Below are 18,596 nucleotides of genomic sequence, written 5' to 3'. Positions count from 1 at the left end.
AATATACAAGAATTGTAGTCCTGCTGATAGTTGTTCTTCATTTAGGACACATCATTTTTTGTATGTGGCATAATTATAATTTGTCAATCAAAACTGTTATATTTTGTATGACTTTTATGCACAGCATGCCGTTTAGTGAATCTTCATCATCTGAACTGATGGTCTGAGGATAATAAAGCAGTAGTTGTGCTGTTGTTATAGCAGCCGTTTCAAGACAGAATTAGTAAATAATAAGTGGAGATATTTTAGGGGATTTATCTAAACTTGTAGTGTTTACAGGAGACATTTAATTCCATGATTTTTTGACTTTGTGTTCTTAACCATATGAAGCCTTGCAGGAGATTCTGTTTTACAGCTGGTATTAGTGGAAAAGTTGGTGCTACACAGAGATGATACAGTACATAAACCTTTTTAACCTGCCCACTAGTGTTTGTAAATTAAATGTCTTTTCTTCCTTCTTTTTAACAGTTGGAAAGTGGCAGTGAATGCAGAGGACAGTGGTTGTCATCGGAGGTGGGATTAGCGGCCTGACGGCCTGCTATCACCTTTCCAAGAATAGCAGTTTTTCCAAGGTAACATCATCTTAATTTTTTCCTTCCCCCTTAAACATCTCCATCCACACTCTGCACAGGTGCTTGAATATTGAAGAGCTTGGTGATTGTGTGCCAAGCTAAGTTTCCCCTTGTTCACTTTGTCTTCCCAGAAGTGCCCATGGTCTTTAGTCACCCCAAGTTTCAAGCGGGAAGATCTGTTTGTTTCATAGAACCATAAAACTGGATGTCACGGGCATGTCTTTGCACTAAAACCATTTTGCAAACCTAAAACTGATCTTTGTTCTTGAGTCTTCTCCCATCTGATGAAGCATATGCAGGATTCTTTAGTAGCAAAGACATTGCTGTGTTTAGCTATAAAGGAGAAATGACCTAGACACATTGGTGTCTACATGGTTTGATTTGTATACTTCTCTGTAAAGCAGCTACTGAATGTGATGTGCATTTGGAGAACAAGAATGCCTAAACGTTTGCATTGGAAAGTTAAGTAAAAATTATTATGGTGTTGAAGTCATTTTGGTGTTGGGGGGTCTGGAAGGTAGCAGCAGTGGTCTTTTTGTGCAAAGAAGGTTCAGGAATGGACCTCTTTGTTACAAACTAGTTTGTCTTACTGCCTTCCATGGAAAGGTTATGGAAAAAAAATTGTAGGTTTAGCTAGTGTAGTTCTGAATTTGGTTTGTATTGCAGATGAGCATGTCATGTACTTAAATAGCAGTGGTCTTAAACGTTTAATCTGATCTAGTTCTATGACAAGGTGAACTCAGTGGATGTAACTTTTTCTGGATTTCGTTAAGTCATCCTAAAGGCATGAACTGCAGAAGATCAGTGAAATAGCTAAGTGGTATGGGAGGTGGACACGAACTGGTGAGGTGTATAGGGATCTTGTTAACTGACAGAACGCAGAATGCAGCATCTGAGGAGTGGGATTGTTGAGCAAGAAGTCATTGACTAGGTAGATTACTCATATTTCTGTGCTAGGATCTGTTCTGTTAACCATATTTACGTCTGGCATCATATTGTGGATAGAGGGCAAGGACAGCCCTTTTTTCCCATTGGTACAGTCACCTTCGGCTCCAAGTATGACTCTTCTGTAGTCCACGGCGCAGACTTTTTCGGCACCGACATGTACTTCGGTGCATTCCTTCTTGGCACCGTCCTTATTGCCGGTGCAGACATTTTCCACTACGGCACCGTACCCTTCGGGGCAGACCTTTGCCTTTACAGTGCAGACACCTTCAACTACTACTGCGCTGACAACTTCGGCACAGACCTTTTTCCACCGTTTTCTTTGGTGCAGACTTCCTCGGCTCCAAACTCTGCTGCTGCTGAATTAGCAAGGACTAAATATTCCCCTTCACTGGATCCTTTTGCAGGCAGTCAGTATCGTCCTTTCCTGGAGAGTCCAGAATCGCCATCAGCCTTCTGCATGAGGTCAACCAAGAGTCTTTCTGAGCAGGATGTGTTGCAGCTTGTTGACCAGTTGCTTGTGGCCAGAGGTCTCTCTCAACCGTCGAAGTCCACGTTCCCTCATTCAGGTGAGCGTATTTTGCCTCAAACTCCAACGTATACTCCTCCTTCGACTTCCACTCACATTTCGAAGTTTATTACTCTGACAGCAGCTTCCCTCCCTCCGACTCCAATAGTGGATCTCACTTTGGAACTAGTGTTGTCCTTGTGGCCTTCGGTGCACTGGGCTTTGGGCTCTTCTCAGGCCAGTGGCAGTGCCGTTGGGGAGGGCATTTCTGGCTCCACGCTGATTTTTTTCTATGGCACCTTCAGGGGACGTGCTCTGCCTTGCTGTTCACGGGCCTCTTGAGACTCCTGGTCTGGGGGTGGGCTCGTCGGGGCAGGGTGTGACCCCGGTTCGGAGGTTGTCGTGCTCGGTTCCAGGCTCCCATCCCTCCTTGGGCGGGCCAGCTGTCCAGGCCATGGAGAGGGCGCTTGCCTCCACTGGAAAAGCTCATTTGTCGGAGTCCTCTCCCCCCTCTGTGCCGCAACTGCCACAAGCTTCAACTCCCGGGCACAAGAGCCTCAGGTCTCTCCTCCTCAGGAGACCCCCCTCTTTGCAGTCTTCTCCAGAACCGCCCACTGAGGAAGCACCCCGCAAAGCATCATGTAAGAGGAAGCACATGGACTCTACTGAGGAGTCATTGACTGAAGATACAGATTTTGATGATGGGGAAGGGTCCCCATGGTCACCCTCTGATGAGGTGTCCTTTGGTGACATCCTCGAGATTCTTAGACAGAAGGGTGACTGCAAGCCCTCTAATCCTTCATCTGAGGAATCCATATTCCTGCAGGCTTTTTGTGCCTGGCCCCCTACCTCCTGTGTCACCCCGCCTGCCGATGAGCTCTTCCAGCTCATCGTGCAGTAAGCATGGAAGGCTCCTGATACCATACCAAAGAGGCCAGATAAAATATTATCACCCCCTGCTGAGCACCCCCACTGTTCACGTGGTCTTCCAGTAGATGCTATGGTGGTGGCACCTGCTACTAAGAAGGACTTGGCAGAAGAGATCCAAACTGTCCATCCATCCAACAAGGAGTTCCAGGCGATTGACAGATTAGGGAACCGTGCGTTTGCTTCATCGACTTTTGCTGTAAGGTCTTTGAATTATTTGGCACATTTTACCAGGCTTCAGCGAGATCTTATCAGCCAGCTCTCTGAAACCTTGGCAGGAGCTGTTTCTGATGAAGTCCGTGATAATGTGGCTTCTCAGATAGCCACCCTAGAGTCCATTTCCAAGTCTTCCATGTGTCTTATTTCTCACACAACGGAAGGAGTGGCTAGAGCGGCGGGCACAGGTATAGTCGCTAGGCGACATGCTTGGATGCGCCTTTGTGACTTTGTGGACTCCTTTAAGACTTCTTTCATGAATGCCCCATAGAGGCTGCTTCTTTGTTTGGCCCTAAAGTCAAGGATATGCTGGCACTGTGCAAACAAGATGGCAAGACTTTGTCTGCCATTGGTGTCAGACACTCCACTCCTCAGCAATTTTATTTCAGAAAACAGAGGAGTGGAAAGATATGGCACAAGAAATCACAGGGTTCTTTCTGGGATGCAAATGCCGAGTTTTCCCCTAGAGACAGAGGGGGAAACTCCAATCGAAGATGCCCTTTTCGGGGCAGAGGAGGTCTGCGAAACCAGGGTTCCAGAGATTCTCCTGAAGCGTTGCCTGACTGCTCACCTCTGGAAGCGGTCAGAGGTCATTTCTCCTTGTATCCCGCTGCCTGGCAAAAGATAACCGACTCTTGGGTACAACAGATTATATCCAGAGGCTATCACATCCCGTTCCATCTTTGCCCAGTCTCATCAAGAGTGTTACCCAACATTCCACCCAGTCAAAGGGAAACAGCAGCACACAAAATCAAAAATCTGCTACAAAAAAGAGTCATCCAGATGGCCCCCCCAGTTCAGACAGGATCTGGATTTTACTCAAGGTTCGTTAGTGCCAAAAAAGACGGGACTGGAGACCAATTCTGGATCTCAGTACACTAAACAAATTTGTCAAAACAGAGACATTCCAGATGGTCATGGTTCAGTCTGTCCTTCCTCTTCTGGAAGAAGATGATTGGATGTGCTCTGTTGATCTTCAAGATGCCTATTACCACATAAAAATGGACATATTCTCAAGAAGATACCTCCGCTTCCATATAGGAGCCATTCACTACGAGTTTCGAGCCCTGCCCTTCGGTCTCTCCAGTGTTCACAAAATGCATGGCAGTGGTTATCGCTCACTTGCGACTTCAAGGATTCCAGGCATTTCCATATCTAGACGACTGGCTCCTTACCGCCCCCATCAAGCATCTACTGGAAGAAGCCCTTTAGTATACTCTCTTAACCACTTGAACCCTGAGAATCACTATAAATAGGGAGAAATCCAACACAACCCCAACTCAGTCTTTGGAATTTATAGGGGTACTGTTGGACACGAGAAATTGCACAGCATCTCTTCCAGAACACAGACTTCAGAGAATAAGACAAGTTCAACCGCTGCTCTGTCACCACAAATCCCCATCTTGATATGTGCTTCAGCTACTGGGGTTAATGGCAGCTTAGATTACCATTGTTCCTCTAGCCAGATTCCACATGAGACTTCTTCAATGGCTACTTCTCACTCAGTGGTACCCTATACATATAAGTGTAACTCAGAGATGCAGTAGATCCCAACTACCTTAACTACCTCCAACTCACTACAGCCCGCAAACTAATTTTTTAAACCAGCTAGAAGCCCAGCTCAATATCTTACCATCATACACCCCCCACAGAACTCTAAGATCTGCCCACCAGAATCTAATTTCTGTACACAAACCAAACCGTCCCGCTGGTCAGCTTCTCCTATCCTTTTCCTTAGCAAAAAAATGGAATTCTCTCCCTCCCACACTAAGAATTTCTGAAAACTTTGAACACATTAAAACCCAGCTCCATTCCCACCTCGCCCAAAATTGGAAATGTAGTTGCACTCTACCCACCTAAGCTGCTAATGACTCTACTATAAGTTAATCTACTCCATACTGATTACCTAAACGGCAGCCTCACTCTGAATATAACGTAATTTAACATCTATATCTTGAATGTATATGTTGTAAATAGTTTACTATCTGTCTTCTCTCGCCCCCATCTGGGAATGATTCTCTCTGCTACCAACTCATAAATTTTGATGCTATTTGACGAAGAATATCAACGCTTCTGTATCCTAAACTGTAATGTATGCACTCCACTTTTTCTATTTCATAACTGCCTCTCTCTATACATTAATATCCCGAATCTATACATTTTAAATAATGTACTTTCCACCTTTATTCACCCCTTTTATGTATTTACAAATGTCAGTTTTTATAACTATGTTCAGATGATTTACAATTGTTATTTATAACCTTGCACAAATGATCTACTTCCTCTGTGCAACTAACCTCTGTACAACTTTTCTTTAATCAAGTATGTATGCATGTAATGTATGTTCCTCTGTTTTATGATTACACTTTACTAAGTTTTACTATGTAATATTACATTTTGCTTATTTTTACTATGTATTATGCAGCTTTTCTCCACGGGCCTCCACTGAAAACGGGCTCCTTGAGCCCAGTGGACCTCCCCAGTCATCAGACTGGAAATAAATAAATAAATGCAAGCAAGATTTACTCTGGTGGACATCTCGAAATCCCCGACAATGGTCTTGCCCCTTCAACCCCCATCAACCGATAGCCACGGTGACCACGGACGCCTCCCTGATGGGGTGGGGGGGCTATTTCAGGGAAACTCGGTCCAAGGCACCTGGTTGGAGACAGAGGCCCTTTTGCATATCAGTGTCCTGGAACTGAGGGTGGTGCTTCCAGCATTGCAAGCATTTCACTCCATCCTTCCATCAGGGACTATTGCGATCCAATCAGACAACATGTCAGTGGTCTGGTACATCAGCAAACAAGGGGGCATCAGATCTTACCCGTTATGCCAAGAGATCTTGAGAATATGGCAATGGGTGATGGCTCACAACCACTTTCTGACTGCAACGCACATTCCCGGGAGCTCCAACATGATAGCGGACAAATTGAGCAGGTGCATTCTATAGCCTCATGAGTGGTCCCTAAATCCTCTGATAGCGGCAAAAATCTTCAATTGCTGGGGCCAGCCTTGCTGCAACCTATTTGCCTCCCCAACCAACTACAAGTGCAGCAACTATTTTGCCCTGATCCCCCCTCGGGGACAGTCAGCAAGGGACGCTCTAGTCCACGCTTGGCCCTCGGGTCTTCTTTATGCCTATACTCCTCTCCCCCTCATCTCCCAATTTCTGAAGAAAGCACGACAGTTAAGAGCAAAGTGATCCTCATTGCTCCATATTGACCTCGACAAGTCTGGTTTCCCTTCCTCTGGCCTCACCTGCTAGATCAACCGTGGATCCTCAGTCCATCCCCAATGTTGATCTCCCATCCGCAGGGTCTATTCACCCCCAATCTAACAACCCTGAAACTGACAGCTTGGTTTCTCTACTTCCTATGATTGCTAGGCATGAAAATATTTCATACCCTGTGCACATATATTCTTATTGCATCTCATAAATCTTCCACCAGATTAATCTATCTTAACAAATGGAAGAGGTTCTCTCTATGGGCAGCACATAAGCAAATAGACCCCTTGTCAGCCCTGGTCTCGGTGGTACTGGATTACTCATCGCATCTTTTCCACTCTGGAGTGTCTGTCTCTACTATCCGTGTACATTTAGCTGCCATCTCAAATTGGTTTTCAAGATTCTTCACTTATGTCACACAGACTCTGTAAGACTTTCTTGAAAGGGGTTATTCACCTAAAACCTCCCTTTAGAAAACCCGTACAACCTTGGGATTTAGCTTTGGTTCTGCAAGCTTTAACAGCTCCACCCTTTGAACCTGCGTCTTATTGTGATATATGATATCTCTCTTGGAAAACTTTTTTTCTGATTGCAATCACATCAGCCAGGCGATTGTCAGAACTTCAGGCCTTATGCATCAAACCTCCCTATCTTATCTTCCATAAGGATAGGGTATCACTGAGAACCACTTCTACCTTTTTATCAAAAGTGGTGTCAGAGCAATCTATCAACCGGTCTATTGATCTCCCAGTGTTCTTTCCTAACTATTTTAACAAGGGAGAGTATTGCCTGCACTCCTTGGATGTTCATAGGCAAATACGATTTTATCTGGACAGAACAAAATCTACCCGTAAATCAGACCAACTGTTTCTGGCTTTTTCTGGACCTGGATGGGGTCATCCTGTATCAAAAGTTACATTGGCTTCATGGTTGAGAAATTGTATCACCTTTATCTACAACAAAAACAATCTCACCTTGCCTCATAGAGTCAAAGTTCATTCTACAAGATCTATGGCAACTTCAACAGCTGTCCATGCTAAGGCTTCCCTCAATGATATTTGCTCCGCTGCGATTTATTCCAAACCTCATACCTTTATTCTTCATTACAAATTGGACTTGGCCTCCAGAGGTAGAGCTTCCTTTGGCTCCATAGTGCTCAGGAACGTCCTTCTATGAGGGCCACCCAGGAATACAGGTAGCTGGGGACTCTGTCCTATCAGTAAGGAATGAACGAAGATTAACAACATCAGACGTTCCATCTGTGTTGTTGATCTTCGTTCATTCATTACTTCCCACCCTCCGTCCCCCTTCCGGAGGTTCTTGGTTGATCTCATGTACCCCTTTCTTGTAGGTCTATTATGACCAGAGGTAGCCTCTACTTTTATCTATCAACTTGCAAATTCAGTCTGAAGTAACAGGGAGCAGAGCATTATGGGTAGGACCTTGGCTCGAGAGTTTTTGGCTGAAGCGAGCTTTATATTGGCTGGCTCGGTTCCGAGGACGGAACCAATAACCCATCACTAATGAATGAACGAAGATCAACAACACAGCTGGAACATTATGGTAAGACATAACTTCTTTTTATATATACACTTGTATCAACAAGTACAAGTCAGTTGTGTAGGATTTTGAAAGGAACTGTTTGACAGGCAGGTGCATAGGTAGCTGCTGGGGAGAAGGGATTGAAGAGCAACATTGGGAAATACTATTTAACAGAAAGGATGTTTGAAAGCCCTTGTACATATTATTAGAAGGATGATGGAATGTTGATGTAAGGATGCGTTTCTAGGGTCATCTGGTTAAATGCATATTACAAAAAAGAGGCAGCTGTATACAGCTAGCCGCAGCACTTATGTAGCCTTGTTGGACTTGCATGTGTATGTCAAGAGAATATAATATTAACTGGCCACAATGTAAAGGAATGTGCAGTTTGTGTTTTATTCCTAATGGGGTCAGTGTTTGGTCACTAAGGCTGAGGCCTCTTGACCAGACTAGATCCCCTCTCCCACTGTGTGAGTGGGTTTATTACTGCTATGTAGTGGCATTATAAGAAACATGCTGCCATTTTAAAGTAATGTTACTGTATGATATGAAAGTCGTTGTAATTCTGTCTCTGTGCAGATGTGCGGCATATGTGCATTTCACTGTACATAGTTCTGTGCCGTATATAGATTTTAGTATAGTTCATGCAACTGAAAGTATGATATTCTTCAAGCTACTGTTTAACACACAAGATGGCTGCATTTTGCATTAATAAGTATTTGTAGGGGAGACTGGCCCAAAAAAAGTGTTTCATTAGTTTTGCAGCTTAGTGGTGGTAAAAAAATGGGGGCTGCAGATATGAAAGTATTCAATAGCCACAACAGTCAGTGTTTCAGTGGGGCTACTAAACTCTATGGAATATACTGAATTTACTGCCTACCCTAGAGTGCACTGAACTGTAATAGGAGGAAAAATTATTGTATTGTTTAATATGGCACAATTAAATGTTTAATTTTTAGGGCTGTGATATTAAAATCTTACTGTCCAGTGGAGGATAATATAGCAATAACCCATGCCTGGGTGTGGGTAATGCTGGATTTACCCACAGTTGGTGTGCTTTGGTCACGAGGGAGAAGCCCGAGTGGCCAAACAAAGCCAACCGTGGGTAAATCCAGCATTACCCACACCCTGAAGTGGGTTATTGCTATTATACAATGACATTACTTAAGAAAAAAAGAAAAAAAAAATTACTTTTCTTAAATAATGACATTGTATAATGCCTCCTTGCTGCCCTTCCGCAGCTGTCTGGTATTCTGCGGCAGTTCTGATGAACTGCGCATGCCTACGCAGTACATCAGAGCTGTGGGCAAAAGCAACGGAGAAAGCAAGATCTCTGTTGCTTTTTAAAAACTGTTTCGCTATGTTAAATTAGTTTAACATAACGAGACAGCTTTAAAAAAAGCAACGGAGAATATCCGTTGCTTTTTTAAAGTTGCCTCGCTATGTTAAATCCATTTAACATAGCGAGACAGTTTTGAAAAAAGCAACGGAGAAAGCAAGATCTCTGTTGCTTTTTAAAAACTGTTTCGCTATGTTAAATGAGTTTAACATAGCGAGACAGCTTTAAAAAAGCAACGGAGAATCTCTGTTGCTTTTTTAATGCTGTCTCGCTATGTTAAACGAGTTTAACATAGCGAGACAGTGCAAAGCAATGGAGATCTTGCATTCTCCGTTGCCGTAAAAACAAGAGTTATAGTAATGGAAAAAGTCCGGGCGACCAGACCTTTTTCCTAACTCTGATTTACAACGTGCACGCTGACCAATCAGCGTGCACGTTTTTGAATATTTAATGAGGGGTTGTTGTATAATTAATTTTTAGTTAGACGTGATTAGTAGGTGCAGTGACAGATGGGAGAGTGAAGGGGGGAGTCGAATAAGGATGATAGTCGGCAGTTGAGGGAGATAAATATGAAAGGTGGGTTGAGAAATGTGAAAATAAAATGATGGTTGTAAAGTCGCTGTCGACAACTGTAAACATGCAGCAAAGTGATATAGAGAAAAGGACATTTTCTTTCACAGTGACTTCATAAATGTAGTTGTGACAGAGCTCTCTTATGTGCCCCAAAACCACTGTCATAGTCTCATAGGTAAGTAAAGTACTAGGCTGGCTGTTCTTACGGGCCATTTTAAAGCTAGCTGTTCTTGTGGGCCATTTTAAGCCTACCCAGTTTCCCTTTTTGTGCTCAAATTAACCTGTCCCATTTGGTTAGAGATGGGCCTTACAGTCCTGTGGTCGAAAATTATATAATACCTAATGAGAATAACTGGGATCATACCATGGATAATTTGAGAGGATACATGCATGGGATAATGCATTCATGAGCTGCCTCTGTTCATTAGTAGTACAGAGGGCAGTCCTGGGGTAAATTTTCTGTTTCCCATCCATAGATCCCAGTTGCACTTGAAGATGGACAGGGATAAACTTTGTTTAATGAGGATGGGGAGTCTGTTCCAAAGCAGCAGTATCTTGTGGGAGATGAACCTGTTCCCTCCAAACTATTCTGTTGATGTTGCAGAACAGGTTCACACCCCCCTTAAACCAAGTATTACTGCTGCCACTGGAATTGCTGATGTGTAGCAAATCAGGTCACCTCATAGCAGTCTGTAGTCCACCGAGTATAACGACAGACTTTGAGCTGGTCCATGCAGAACATATTGTTTAGGCCTTGTGTCCTTTTATTAAGGTATCTCTGTGGGCATTTCAGTTGTTGCATATGTCTGGACAAATACATGCCAAAGGGGGCATTATATCCAATGACTGGTCTAATGAGGTCTGAATAAGGGGGGGGGCAATGACATCCATATATCTAGACACAATCCCTTTTTTATAAACTGTGGAATATAGAAGGTCTTTCTGCATACATATTTTGCTGGAGTCAGTGTCTTGAGAGTTGTAAACAATTATAATGTTGCAGTGTTCTTAGTATGCCTTTGTTACAGTTTTAATTTATAAAGACAGTGATTTCATTGTTTTTGTTTAGATAGCCAGTGGGAGAGGAAAAGAGCTTCTCCTGCTGCATTGTTATCTTTTTAATCTGTGGCTAGAAGCTTCAGATAAATCTAGTGAGTGTATCCAGGTGTTTTGTAACATGATGCATAGAATTCTTTGACATGGTGCCCAAGAATTGGACATCTAACAGCACTCACATTGTATCGGTGATATAATGGCAAAGTTGTTGAGGGCACTGTTATTTGTCCATCCCTGTCCAAAGCTGACTGACAAATCATTTTTCACTTCAGAACAATATTTCTGCTAAGATGCTATAAAAGTGCATTTGACGCATCTACTGTTAAATGTTTATCCTGTTGTCTCTAGTAAGCCTTTGCATTCCATTGAGAATTCAACAGAAGTAGCATACTTAAGAATGAGCAGGCACGTTAGAAGCTTGTGTCAGACTTTACTGAAAAAGAAACTGACAAATGCCTTGAATGAACCTGTTCAAAAAATGTCATAATTCAGAATCATGTTGTCTTGCTTTTCACTTCTTCAGTTTCTCCCAGCCAGTGTAATTAAACACAGACATACCACACTCTAGTTCAGTGGTTGCTGTTGAGGAAACTTGTGTGTTTTAGTTGTGATTGTTCACAATGTATTGTTGAGTGTTGGTTTACTGGTTAAGGTGTTCAAGTCACAGACAAAAGGTACAGGGTTTTATTCTCACCTTTAAAAGGGAAATTGGCTAGGCTTAATGTGGCCCACAAATGCAGCTAGCCTAGTATTTAGCTATGAACTGATAATGTGATTGTGCTGAATATTTTAGTAACCTTTATTCTTCTCCCTCATAAATAATGTTATAAAAATGGACTGATAAAAAGTACATTAAGTTGCACTGTACTGTAATATTAACTAAAGCAATGGATAAGAGAGTTAACGTTTTATAATTAGCCATTCACGTTAAAAGTGATGTAAATATATTAACTGTAAGATACACGCAGTAGGTATGGATTTGCTACAATAAGTACACAAGCTTTCAGGTATTGTAGTCATAGTTCTACTGCTCTTTGCACTTAAGTAAAGAAAATCCTTATTCTCCACAGAGATACAAGTACATATAATGAGAACTAATTCTGGCTTGGTGTTTACTGCCACATTATGGGATTAAAAATTCTTCGACATTTTGTTTTGTCCTGAGTATATCAGATGTGCATTGCTGATTAAAGCATTGTCATTGTAAGATAATGTTGTTACATAGTGCTCAAAGATGTTTTGTTACATATTGATTTTTTTTCTGGTTTTAACTTTATCTGTTAGTGACTGCTTGGTAGACCTAATGATATGCATCAGATCAGAATTTAAGGACCCTGATAGTTATATCCACAAAGCTGTGCTTGTTTCTGAAGCCTGAAAGATGTTTAGGCTTTACCTTCTGTATTTTTTGCTTTATCCCTTGAACTGTGAGTTTCAATAAGTTGTCCTTTTTTCCTCCTTGCAGGTAGTTTTGCTGGAGTCTAGTGGACGTTTAGGGGGCTGGATCCGGTCATCCCGAACAGAAGATGGGGCAATCTTTGAGCATGGGCCACGGGCTCTACGTACTGCAGGAGCTCCAGGACGAATCACATTACAAATGGTATGCTGAAGCATCTAATACCTTTGTTCTACTAAGTATAATCCCCTTGTTTGATAAAATTTGAATATTACTTTGTTCAGACTCACTCAACAGGAATGCAGAGCATATTAAATTACTAATATTTCCAGTTCTCACAGAGAAATGTTCAGTCTGGCGCTCTGATACAACCTTGGATCACTTCCTCCAAGTCGTTTATCCTTTAGTACTCCTCATAATAAACTTGACTGTAATGGTCGTATTTTCCTGTCCTATTCCCCCAAACTTGGAGTCACATTCTGTCTACCACAAAACTTGTGATTTCTACCCTGGTTTTCAAAAAACTTAAAAGCATTTGTTGAAAATTGCCAAATGTAAATGCTTTTAGGGTAGTATTCCTCCAAAACTTCCCTTGTTTCTTCTTTAAATCTCACCCTAACCTAAAGATGTTGTTGTTGTTCTTCTTCTTTCGTCTTTTCCCGATTAGGGGTTGCCACAACGGAACTCTGGTCCGCTAATGATTGGCAGTAGATTTTTACGGTGCCGAGGTGCCAGCTCGACGCCCAACCTTCAACGAAGGCACGCCCATTCACGCATGTCTTTCAAGCGCCACTTGAATGCGGGGAGGACATGTAGACTCCACACCGAAGACACTCCAGCCAAGAATCGAATGGGAGAACCTCTTGCTGTGAGGCGACAACGCTACTGCTGCACCACCGTGGCAGTTCCTAACCTAAAGTGAAAATGCTCAGTGTATTTCTCCCCGGTACGAGGATGCTTGACACTGTTAACTTGTGCCTTTCACAAATTTATGCTCATCTGAATAGTACTGCCCATTTTATGTCATTAGTTTGTATGTATTGTGCACACTATACTTTAAATATTTATGTTGTGTTTTCCTGTTCTAATATTTCACAAACATTGTTTTATTATGTTATTGTACGTTTCTTTTAAATCTGAAATCTTTGAAAATGGGTTGAGCCTGAAAATGGCCCATATGGATCAGTACTCTACCCCACTTAACAGATATAAATAGGTAAAATTAAGGGATCTGTTTATTCAATTTTTCCATGTGTCAGACTACTGAGAGGGTAGGAGGTTGTGCCTTTTGTTTTTATTTATCCTGTATTTTAAGTTTACGTTTCTGCATATATTATCTACTTCCTACATGTGCAATGACTTTTTATTTATTTATTTCAAGATAACATAGTTAACTTTCTGTTTCTGTCCTGTTCAGGTTTCCGAGCTAGGACTGGAAAAAGAAATCTTGCCAGTCACTGGAGAGAACCCAGCATCCAAAAATCGTTATCTTTATGTGCATGGCAAAATTCACAAACTGCCTTCTGGACTTAGGTGAGTTACTTAATGCCTTACTGAGCTTTACAAATTGCTGCTATGTCAGAGACTGAAGTGAGGTAAAGAAGGGCTGTTCATGACTTGGTCTGCCAGCGTTGAAGTATGAGTTTTTTTGTGTCTTCAGATTTTGTCAATTCCCCTCATAGCTGGCTATAGGCACCAGCGAACCCTGCAGTCACACAATTCTGTGAAATATTTTACCACTGACATAGTGCCCCTGGCTTAGTTAAACCATGCTGGTGGACATTCTGTCCTCTGAAACTAACAACATAGCCAGCTTTCAGTACCTGCAATACCTGTGGCTGCAGGGGGCCCCCTTAATTATCTTTGACTGTGCGGGGACCCACAAATCTGTTGTTGGCTGGGGAAAAATGAGAAGAAAAAAATATTAATTTCCTGATTACACTGTTTAACCTAAACAAGGCTGTGTTGTGATTGTTTCAGGAAAAAAGTGATGAGTAGGTGTGCACTAGACAGCTCAGCAGCCCAGAGCGAGCAATCTCAGTGCAAATCTTGCATTTTAAAGAAGAGCTGCCACTTCTGATCTGCAGGGATGGTTTTCTCTGTCATAGAGTTTTATAAATACTGGTAAAGCACCAGATACTGTAACTCTCAACTTCTTTGCTGAAGAATTCAGCATAATAAAGGCTCAAAATCAGGAACACTTTTTAAATATTACTCTAATTTAGTTTAAAAGGTAACAGTAACACTTTTTGAATCAATGTGTATTTTCTGGACAATGAGAAGTATAAAACTCTGATGTCTGGATTTATTGACTGCCTGTAGTCTTGAATGATTTACCAGCAAATCAGACTTTTATGCAGGACAGTGCAAAGTTATGAGCAAAATCAGGGAAGGTCTGTGAAGTCAGAGACAGTAACAGGTATGCATTACTCCTCATTGAGCAAAATCAGGGAAGGTCTGTGAAGTCAGAAACAGTAACAGGTATGCTTTACTCCTCATTGAGGTAAATAAAAGTGTCTTACCCCTGCTGCTCTTTGATGACTTGCTAAACAGCAGTCACTGATCTTGTGTGGCAGTACCAATGTTGCGCAATTTATTGCTATTTGCTGAAACAAGTACAAACTAGTATTGCTATGGTGTGTGTGTGTAAAATATATCACAGGTTTTTTTTTTTTATTTGTGCATACACCCAATAATGCCAGGATACATGCATTATTCTTCTGGGTATCAGTAAAAAATCCAGCTAAACAATAATTACATTTCAAACATAAGGCATAAAATACATCACAGAATATTCAGACACTTAGATCTTCTAGGAGTCTGATGGCTTCCACTCTCCAGACTGTATAAATGAATACATAGGGGCTCTCTTAATCATACTTGACTGTATGGGGGCCCCACAAAAGCTGTTGCTGGTTGGGGAAAGATGAGGAGGAAAAAAATATATCAGTTTTTCTGATTACGCTCTTTAACCTAAACATAGTTGCGATATGACCCTGTCAGGATAAAGCTGATACTGGCCTCTGCTCACAACCATACCTTTTCTAAAACCAGCCATACTCAGATGTATGTGCACAGAAAACTGCTGTAGTTGTGTGGGGGTTGAAGACTGTGTGGTTATTACTTTAATTTTCATCACGGTCGAACCTTAGATATGTGCACAGAGGGTTATTAAAGCCTGAGTACGCACTGAGGATAGTGTGGTAATTTTCTTTTACTTTTCTGGCAGACCTCAGAGGTGTACAACTAAGTTTACTATAGCTTGTGTAAGGCAGTGTACTGTCTAGGAACAAAACAATAGAATCCGTTACTGTAATAATTTTTTTCACTTTCCTCACAATCACACATCAGGCATGTATACAGGTGGCTGCCTTTGGGGGTTGCGGAGAGGAATGAGGAGGCATGCTATGTGTATGTATGTCAGCAGTCACCTGAAATACATGACTGTGGCCATTTGAGCCTCTGTTTTCATCCCAATCTAACAACAGAAAGATGCAGAGGCAGTGACTGTCTTTTTTGGGGTGTTAGGGAGTTGGTCAGTGTTCCCAGATAGGATATGTGTATCTGCACAACAGTCGGCTTATTAGTTTGTCATGAGCTACTGTTTTGTCAGCTTTGAACATTAAGCCTTGGGCACAATTTGTGCCTTCCTTGAAAGAAAAAAAAATATTTCTTTTGTAGCTCATTATTTTGGTTATGCCACTATTGGATTAAAAAGTTGGGAAAATGCTCTAAAAATGCATCCAAGAGCATCTGTAACCCCTATAGTTTCTTGTGGCACTGGCTTAGTTGAGTTATTTCCTAAATGGTTATTAATGTGCTGTATTGATCACGAAAGGTGTGTTGAAAGAATGCAAGGAAAACTAAAGCTGAACAGCAATATCTAATTTTTTCCTTAACCATAATTTCTGGTCAAGCCATCCTTGAATAAAAAGGTCATGAAACTGGCAGAAAAACCTCTAAAGTGCACTTTAGGGCATATGGAAAGGTATGGTTTCTTGAAAAGGCTGAAGAGTAAGATAAAATGTGAGAAAAGGAAGAAAAAAGTAACGTGTATTGTATGGGGAGCCCATGATGGGGAAAACAGTGGGGGGTGGGATGAAACAGTAGGCAGCACCTAAAGCACCATTTCACTTACGTCCAGATCTGTACATAGAGTTGTTGTCATTGTTGCAACTAAATGCCATTAACTTTAAATGTCCCTTTGTGAGATGGGCCAACATAGTGTGGTACATAGGCTTGTTGTTATGTAAGAGCACTGTAGCTGCAGGCTTGTTGTACTGTAAGAGCACTGTAGCTACAGGCTTGTTGTACTGTAAGAGCACTGTAGCTACAGGTCGGTCTGTGCTTACTACTCCTAAAAGTTTGCAGCAAGAACTAAAACCTTTCTTAGGAGTGGTGGCAGTGACAGGGTGATACTTAGACTGGAAGTGCCCAGGGGGTCCCCAACTTGACATTTGCTGGGGGTCCCCAAAATGCTAACACCGGCCCTGGTTCCCCTCATGGGATTTATGTTTAAAGGACAAGCAGTTATAGTATGGTGGCAGAGTAGCAAAAACGCCAGTGTCTCTCACAAGGTATTCTTACTTTGGAGTCTAACCTTGTCTTACACCTCATTCTTGTAGAGGAGCTGAAGGTAGAGTTATTTGCTGTCCACATACTCTGCTGTCTAGTAGAGTTGACTTGCTAACTATTGCAGTGATGACACAGTGCAGATTTAAATGTCTGATTTATCACAGTGATCCCCAAGCTGTGCGATAAATGTTTATTATGTGGATGTAACAAAGCCTTCTTTGAAATATGCCATGTTGTTATAATAGTACGGTCGTGTCCGTTTGAGGTTAACCTGTCATGGTACTGTCTGGATTAAAGGTTTAAGACATTTATCCAAGACACCCAACTCAGTAGCAGACTTGATTTACACTATGTGGATGTTGGATAGTTTATTCAAGGGGGTAGTTGTAATTTATCTTAAAGTGACATAGTATTTATCGTCTGGTCAAACTCAGACCTGTACAAGTGTATATGTGTATTTATTTTTGAGGAGGAGAAGGGAAAAAAGAAAACAGACTGACTTTTGTACTGTGCAAGCGGAGATGGGTGGTGAAGAGACAACTGGCATAAGTTTATACAGGTTGAAGGTGTTGCAGTTTTTTTCCTGAGTTATCTTTGCCCCATGTGCCTGTTACCATCATGTTTTCTTGCTATCTACTATCATGCATTTATTCCCTAAGGCATAAATGCCACTTTACTCCACTTGTTTTGGAATGCTGGCATCTTTTACCACACTCCCTTCCTGCCACTCCCCTTGGTAATTAGGCAGGAATTCAGAATAGGGCAGGGGGGTGGTGTGACAGACAGCCAGGCAGACAGCTAGGGTGAATGCATTATTTCCCCTTACTCTGTGATAGGACTGTGGTGGTGGTGCTGCAGTAGCGTTGTTGCCTCACAGTAAGACGCTGTCCGGTTCGATTCTCAGCTACAGCATCTTCTGCGTGGAAACATGCGTGAATGGGCGTACCTTCTTTGAAGGTTGTGCGTCAGGGATGGCAGCTCGGCACATAAAAATCTACTGCCAATCATTAGCGGACCGGAGTTCTCCTGTGGCGACCCCTAACCGGGAAAAGCCGAAAGACACAACAACTAGGTTCATAGGTTGGTACTAGGCTATCAGCCCTAGGGCCTATATAAGCCTAGCCATAACAATTCCCTCGCTATTTCTTCCCACACTATTTACTTTCCTGGACCCCTGTCTAGCAGGGCGACTGACGTGATCCCTTGGGTGAAGTTCCTTTCTCCCATCCAATCGTCAAGGTTCCTTTTGAAGAGGGCCAAAGAGACACTCTGCTTGACATGTATTGGCAATCTATTCCAGAGTCTGGGGAGTCTCTGGGTCAGGAACCTATCCCTCCAGCATGTTTTGTTTATTGTGATGACAAGGTTTAGATCCGTGGAGCTTGTGGCTCTGAGGGATTGGGATTTCTTTAAGTGTAGCATGTCCAACAGCTCTGGGTTTGACATGGCCTTGTATGTTAAGCAGAGATCGCCTCTGAGTAGACAATATGCGACAGAGTATAGCTGGAGTTTTGTAAGGCGGTCAGCATAGGGCATCTGCTTTAGGCCTGTGATTCTTTTAGTGAGGTATTTCTGTGGCCTTTCCAGTTGTTGCAGATGTCTTGAGAGGTACATACCAAATGAGGTGTTGTATTCTATAATGGGTCTAATGAGAGCTGAGTACAGTGGGACAATGACCTTTTTTCTGTATGAAAAGCCCTTAGTGATGAGGTATGCCA

The 18,596-nt window shown here is 42.2% G+C and overlaps 1 protein-coding gene across 1 annotated transcript in view; it reads left to right on the top strand.

Moving 5' to 3' along the window:
* Positions 1 to 468: 468 nt before the first annotated feature.
* Positions 469 to 18,596, top strand: part of PPOX (protoporphyrinogen oxidase) — a 572,299-nt gene continuing 554,171 nt past the window's right edge. The window contains exons 1-3 of the mRNA XM_044059458.1: positions 469 to 572; positions 12,373 to 12,507; positions 13,721 to 13,836. Coding sequence (XP_043915393.1) covers positions 486 to 572; positions 12,373 to 12,507; positions 13,721 to 13,836 — 338 coding nt within the window. The 5' untranslated portion in view covers positions 469 to 485. The remainder of the gene's footprint in view (positions 573 to 12,372; positions 12,508 to 13,720; positions 13,837 to 18,596) is intronic.

Source organism: Protopterus annectens, chromosome 17.part0 (assembly GCF_019279795.1).
Source record: "Protopterus annectens isolate FY-2018-M chromosome 17.part0, PAN1.0, whole genome shotgun sequence".
Taxonomy (NCBI): Eukaryota; Metazoa; Chordata; order Ceratodontiformes; family Protopteridae; genus Protopterus; species Protopterus annectens.
Note: the sequence above shows the minus strand (reverse complement) of the source record. Positions and strands in the feature narration are given on the sequence as shown.